At 38.3% G+C, this 7,557-nt stretch overlaps 1 protein-coding gene across 1 annotated transcript in view; it reads right to left on the bottom strand.

Annotated features, from left to right (window-relative positions):
* Positions 1-7,557, bottom strand: part of GAPVD1 (GTPase activating protein and VPS9 domains 1) — a 76,552-nt gene that overhangs the window by 22,925 nt on the left and 46,070 nt on the right. Inside the window, 2 exon segments of the mRNA XM_006834766.1 lie at positions 2,813-2,836; positions 2,839-2,988. Of these exon segments, the coding sequence (XP_006834829.1) occupies positions 2,813-2,836; positions 2,839-2,988 (174 nt within the window).

Here is a 7,557-nt window from a genome sequence, read left to right as displayed (position 1 = left end):
ACAACAATCTTTCACAAAATTGGTCTCAACAGTATTTGTACTTTTGTGACTGATCAACATCACTCAGCACTGTGTCCTCCAGGTTTATACATGTTGTGGGGTGCTTCACAGATTTGTTGTTACTCTTCAAAGTTGTGTAGTTTTTCCATCGCGTGTATGCACCAAAGTTTGTTTAACCATTCTTCTGTTGATGGGCATTTAGGCTTTCTCCATTTTTTTGATGTGTCTCTTGTAGACCACACATTGAAGGATCCTGTTTTCTTACCCATTCCGCTGTCTCTTGACTTATGCATTTAATCCAGTTACATTCAGTGTAGTTATCCATAGGTATTCATTGATTGTTGTCCATTTTGCTACGTATTTTATTTTGTGGTGATGCTGGTTTCCTTGTTCTATATAATTTTCTGCACTGAGTTCATTTTGTTTGTGGGTTTTCTTTTCATTTCTGTTGTATAAATGTTTACTAAATCTTTCTGATTTTTCTCATTTTTCATTTTGATGTGCAGGCATATAACTTTCAAGGTAAATTACAGGGTACCCTTTATTAAAATTTTCCTTATTTAAAATTTTCTGTTTATCTTGAAATCTACTTGTCATTTGAATGTTCTGTGTCTACACAATTCCTTCTTTTTGCTTTGTAGTTGACTTCATTATAAATTGATATATGTGGTTCCCTATTTCCAGTCTTGTAGGTTTCTTTACTTTAAATACTTCTGTATCTGGATTGAGTTCTGGGTGGTGTTGTCATGAATGGTAATCTAAGGTTGCTGTCTGTTGTTGGTTCTCAGTTCAAAGAACGTCCTTTAGAATTTTTTGTAAAGTTGTCTGATCATTCCAAATTTCTTTATACTTATCAGGAAATATCCCAGTTTCATTCTCATACTTGAGGGAGAGCTTTGCTAAGTATGATTCTTGTTGGCAATTTTTTTCTTTCAGAGTTTTGTATATGTCATTCCACTGCCTTCTTGCATGCATGGTTTGTGCTGAGCAATCAGAGCTTAGTCTTACTGGTTCTTGTTTATATGTAATTCGGTTTTCCTGACCTTACCTTTGGTATTGAAAAGTTGATTATGATATGTCATGGTGATTTTGAGGATGTATTCTATTTGGGGTTTGTTCAACTTCTTGTATGCTTATTTTCTCATTTTTCACGATTTTAGGGATGTTTTCTTCCAACAAGTGCTCGGGAATTTTCTCTGCATTTTATTGTTTCTTCCTGTTCTAGAATTCCAATCACCCATAAGTTTAACCTCTTTATGGTGTCCCCCATAACTCTTAGGCTTTCTTTGGATTTTTTCATTCTTTTTTCTGATTGGTCTTCTAGCATACTATGATTGAGAGGTTATTCTTCAAGCTAGTTTGGGATTCCATTGCTTCAAATCTATTCCTTTGCCCTTTTAATGTATTGTCCATTTCTGATGTCTTTGAGTTGATGTTCTGGATTTCTAATGGCAGGTTTTGTATTGTTTCAAAATTTGCATTTATTTTTATCTGTTTGTTCTTGTAGTGTTTTCCTGAATTCTTCTAAAGTTTTTTTCTGTGTTCTCCTTGCTTTCCTCAATCTTTCTGTCAATCTTTTAAAGGTACCTAAATGTCATTCTTTTGAATTAATTTTCAGTTAGTTCCATTACCTTTTCTTCCTCAGAAACGTTTTCTGGCTCTGCATCTTGGTCATTTGTTTGAGCCATTGTCTCGTCTTTGTGTAAGCTAAAATTGTCTGTTGTCTCTGGGGCACTGTGGGGTTGTCCTATTTGGAGCTCTGGTAGTGTAGTGGTTCAAAACTACCAGCTGTTCTGCGGGAGAAAGATGAGGCTTTCTGCTCCCATAAATATTGTACAAGTTTGCTATGAGTTGGAACCAACTCCACAGCACATAACAACATACACTGATTTGGTCTTAGATACTCACCAACTGTCTCCTGTGGGTGTAGTTAGAGGACGGAAGCATGTATACCGTTCTCTGCTCACCTTTTGTGCACACCTCAGTTTAGGGGGGTTTTGACTGGTGTTGGCTGATGTCTATCATTTATCAGGTAGTATAGGCTTTCTGCTCCCGTAAAGATTTACAGCCTCGGAAACCCTGTACAGGATCGCTATGAGTCGGAACCGACTCCACGGCACAAAACAACAATAACATAGGAGCTGGTATTGGCTCTTGCTCAAGGGGTGGAGCTACAGAAGGTACAGTTGTGACTGGGTTGTATGGGTACGACTGCTGTACCCATACAAAAAAAGTTTCTATATTTTAAATTTTCAGAAAAAAGTTTGAGGAGGAAAGTAAAGTTCTCCTTGTCCTTTGCCCCTTGTAACACTCCCTAGGAGTCCTTAGAGCCAATTCATGTTGTCATATTTCTCATGGATTTTTTCAAAGACACACTCTACACATTTAAACATAAATATATACAGTATACTATTTATGCTGTTATACACTTTTGTTTCCCATTTAATTTATCTTAGGGATTATACCATATTTTCTAACAAGCTATTCAGTTTTTCACTATAAGGAAAGCAAAGTCCAGTGAAAAATAAGTACATGTTCTCAGAGTCTGCTTCCATGTGCATACTGAGTGCACTTAAACAGATAAAATTATAGTTCTGTAAACAATGAAGAAGACCCTTCTCTTATTAAGTATGTCCCAACTCCTTCTGGGCCAGTTACCTCTAACTTACAGGATGACAACTCTAAGGCATTTGAAAATCTGATCATACCCACTTAGTGGGAAAATGTACAAAAATACATCAATTCAATTTGATTTGTCTTTAAATAGATTCCCCTAGCTATTTGTTTAGAGACTACTTTTAATTCAGATTACCTTTAATATTATGATATAAAAGCTACTATTCAAATTTTTATCATGATTATCACCTGTACTTTCATAGTTTGCCAATGCTCCTTCACTGGGACTGGTTCGTTTAATAGCATTTCTGTATTTGTCCAGAATATCCTCAGCAACTTGAGCATGTGCAATGAGTCTAGGGCTGGGGTCATCTGCAAGGGAAAGGAGAGTATGAGAATTAGTTCCCTTTGGTTTGTACCAAGGCTGATGTTAGTACGACACCAGAAGCACAATCCCAAGGGCGGATTAGGAGGTAAAACTTAAAAAAGAGCACATATCTCAATGTTAAGAGGCACCATGCAGCTGCCTACTCATTCCATTTCTAGGTCTTAGAGCGCCTTGCCAAAGCAGGAGACTAGAGGAGTGGCCCCACTTTCTCATCATCATCAGAATTCTGCATGACAGTGTCAAAGTTCAGTATAGACTGACTGGATGACGGGTTTGAAAAGTGCTTACACTCAGATCACAATTGTTAGCAATTCATGCTAACAGAACTTTCAACAATGCATCTTTATATGCAGAGTCCACTTATTCAGACATCCCCAAGCTGAAGGAGGAAAAAATACAGGTAAAGGATTCAAGTTTAGAATTAAGCCCTTTTTTATAATAATTTTTATTTCTTACACCATTCTCCTTTTGTGCATTTCTCTTTATCCCATTTGAAAACTAGAGATACTGTCTCACTAAATCTAACCAGGACAATGCAACTAAAGGAAGAGATTACTTCTGCACTACAAGGGTATCAGGGCACTCCCAGATAAGCTACACATTCTTGGGGAGTGCTGGACTTGTAGCTGGGTAGAAGCTTCTCATGATCACAGATGCAGCATGGTTCACTGACAGGAGATACATATATATATATATATATACCTGGCCAACAAAATTAGCACATCCAAACTGTTTCCCAGAAGACACTGGTAGAGCTGTTAATTAACTGGGCTGTCAAAGCAAAGAATTACTAGTGATCTCTGGGACAAAATAAAGTTCCAGAGTTAAACATACTCTAGGGACAGATCTAGGCCAAGCAGGTAACAGGTAACCATACAGTTCACATTCTGATAGAATCCTATTTTTAAGAAATTCTAGAGGAATCAGAATCACAAGATTGTGTGTGTGTAAGAAATTTAAGCTGCTCCCCGGAAACCCTATACAGGGCGCTATGCGTCGGAATCAACTCGATGGCACTTCACAACAACATTATTAATAGCAGGCAATATTGAGCACTTACCAAGTGCCAGGAATTGTGCTAAGCACCTCTTGTAACTACTTCAATCATCACAACAACCCTTCAGAGAGGTACTATTAGTACTTCCATTTTGTAGCAGAGGAAATGAAGACATACAGAGGTTAAGTAGTATATCCACAAGCTCTTCTTTTGTTTCCATGAAACAAACATTAGATATTCGTGTCTTGTAAAGTAGCAGAGAAAGGGGATTCTCAAAGTAACACAACCTTTTTGCTATAATGGCATTTGAATGCATGCTTCTCCTATTTGATCTTTTTCAAAATGTAAAGTAATAAAGCCTTTATCATTAGTCTTTTTTTGGTGAGAAGTACTTTTTGGCTATTAGTTTCAAGTACTGGTGAAGACTCTAAAACAAGGGCAGTATATTTTAGCCAAACATAGTGAAAGCCATATTGCTTGTGCCCATTATTTCTATAACACAACAACATCCTAGTAAATGTTATCCTCGGGAAATAATTAAAACAAACAAACAAAAAAACACTATATATACTAAGCTGTGTGCAGTATTTTCACAGTCAAAAATTGCAAGTAATTTAAATATCGAAATACTCATGAGAATGTTGACGTTGAAGTAAAATCATATGATGGATTATTTCACAGCCAATAAAAATGATTAACAAATCAGATGTGTCTAATAGAAACAGAGAGAGGGGTTTATGAATAATGTGATAAAAGAAATAGTGTTTTATAAACTCTGATTCAAACACACATCAAAAGAAAGCATGGACAGATAGAGGAAGAGGTTGACAGAGAATGTGAAAAATAATTAAGGTAACAAGATTATAGACGGACTGGTAAAAAAAAATTTTCCTTTCATAATATTTAAAAATTGACTTAATCATTTTTAATAGGTCATTACTTAGGTCTAAATAGCAATTTATGCACCAACAAGAACTGTAAACTGCTTAAATCATTAACTGAGAAGTTGAATTATTTTATGAAAAAAAAATGTACAGTTTTCTAGTTCTGGAATCCTGGTATAGCACTGCAGGATAAGCACTGGACTGCTAAAGACAAGGTTTGTATTTGAATCCCACCAACCGTTTCTCAGAAACCCGATACAGGGTCGCTATGAATCAGAACCAACTCAATGGCACTAACATCCACATGATGGCACTAACATCTACATCTCTGGTGGCATTGTAAGTTATGTATTGAGCTGCTAACCAAAATAAGAAATATAAGGCTTTATGCTCCTGTCAAGATTTATAGCCTTGGAAACCCTTTATAGGATCGCGATAAGTCGGAAAGACTAAGGCACACAACAACATTTAGCTTTTAGTCTCAGCACCAAAAATCATGTATTATATACAAAGACACAAGTAAAAAATAATTCAAACTGTTGCTGTTGTTAAGAGCTGTCAAGGAGGCTCTGACTCATTGCAACCTTACACACAATAGAACAAAACACTGCCAAATCCTGTGCCACCCTCACAACTGTTACGCTGGAGCCAGTTGCAACTGCCATTGTGCCAATTCATCTAATTGGCACAGTGGTAGCAAAGAGGGGGGTCTTCCTCTTTTTTACTGACCCTCTACCTTCTCTAGGGAGTAGTCCCTCCTGATAAAGTCTGAGAGACAAAATCTCACCATCCTGGCTTCTAAGAACATTCTAGCTGTACTTCTTTCAAGACCGATTTTGTTTGTTCTTCTGGCCGTCCTTGGTACTTTCAATATTCTTCTCCAACACCATAATTTACTGTATCAATTCTTCTGGGGTCTTCCTTATTCATTGTACAAGCACATTCACATGCATATGAGGCGAATGAAAATACCATGGCTTGGGTCAGGCATAACTTAGTCTTCAAACTGACATCTTTGCTTTTGAACACTTTAAAGAGGTCTTTTACAGCAGATTTGCCCAATATAGTAATATGTTGCTTGATTTCTTGACTGCTGCTTCTGTGAGTGTTGTTTGTGGATTCAAGCAAAATGAAGTCATTGACAAATACAATCTTTTTTCCATCTATCACAATGGTGTTTTTTTTTTTTTTTAATGTTTTATTGTGAATTATGTTATAGTTTACATGGGAGAACATTAGTTTTACATTCATCCTATTTTATATCGTTTCATTGCCATGGTTACAATCCCTACTATGCATCATCAACCAACCAAAGGGTTGTGAGCACACAGTCCCTCTCTGTCTCTGGGTCCAAAGTCCCCAGCTGCTCCACCTCTCCACGTCATTATCTCTGCCTCCGTTTCTGGCATCATTGCTTCTCTAGGTAGGGTCCCACTCTCCGCTCTTCTCCCGTGATGGTCCCAAGGGACCTCTCCTCCTAGAATGCAAAGTTAATCACTCCCCTCCTTTCTACAAAATGTCTGCCTTCACATTTCCAACCCTCACAATCACTCCTGATAACAATTATTCACTATTGTATCACAAGAGACCTACCTGCATTTCCTTTCAGCCCCACCTAGACAGACTGGATACTACTCAGTGGATATTCTACCTTCCTCCATGCCCCTCTGGATCTAGGTTCCATCTTGAAAGCTTATAAGCCAGTCACTTATATTGCCTTTGTAGACCCCCTACTTTGGGTAGTCAATGTCTAAGTTGCTCATCCCTGTCTACTCTATGTATGGAGGGTGGGAATGATCCTTGCTGTAAAGATTTGTTGCCTCTTTTGAGCTACTGCATCCATAGGTATAGGTCAAGTTCATCATACTGTATCAGATTACTCTTTTTTTCCCCTTCTTTCTTCTTCTGGTTGAGCTCTGATCATGCAGTCATTGAAGCCAGGTCAAGTGAGTAGCATCTACAAGTGTAGGTGTTCTTGTGCATATGCCCTCTCTTCTTATCAGCTGGATGCTTCACTCTCCACTCTGGTCCTCTGTGGCTATGTCACTGACTCTGGGTCCAGGAGTCCCAGGTCTTGTCACACTGCTGGCCAACCAGGTCTCCACCTGGGTTCACAGGAGTCTATTGAACATTGTAGGGCTTAGCTCGCAGCTTCACTGCTGTTTTCCCCTCACTTCCCCTTATTGGTGACGAACGTGGTCACCAATTAGAGCGTGTATTCCCACTGAGTCTTAGTCTCGGAAAGGGGTTTGCTCTGAGGGGACCCGACCACTTGCTTTGATGTCTCCTGGGTGAGCAACTTGCTTGTTCTTGTAGCAATCAGTTGGTCTATCTATATCGTTTTGTATTTTTCCTGTAGGTCTTTCTTTCAAGAAGTATCTTCTGTTCTTCCAGGCGTTCCAGGATGGTCTGCTTGTCCTTTCAAGTGGAAATTTCCCACCTCTGAAGATTCTGGATGCTGCTCAGGATTCCACCTATAGTCTTAAGCAATGCAAAGGCTCTGCAGGAAGCCTCCTTCACTGGGCACGTTGTAGCCCCATTTTAGGTATTCCAATCAGTTATAAGCAGAAGACGGACTTACAAGCTTTCTATGGTGATGTTTCTGGCTATTCCTTTCTCTACCCGTCCAGTGTCTATTTTATAATGGTATGCAAGGGAAATCAAGATTTAAA

This window comes from Chrysochloris asiatica, unplaced genomic scaffold, assembly GCF_000296735.1.
Source record: "Chrysochloris asiatica unplaced genomic scaffold, ChrAsi1.0 scaffold00014, whole genome shotgun sequence".
In the NCBI taxonomy this organism is placed as follows: Eukaryota; Metazoa; Chordata; class Mammalia; order Afrosoricida; family Chrysochloridae; genus Chrysochloris; species Chrysochloris asiatica.
The sequence above is the reverse complement of the archived record's forward strand: the minus strand, read 5'-3'. Positions and strand labels throughout refer to the sequence as shown.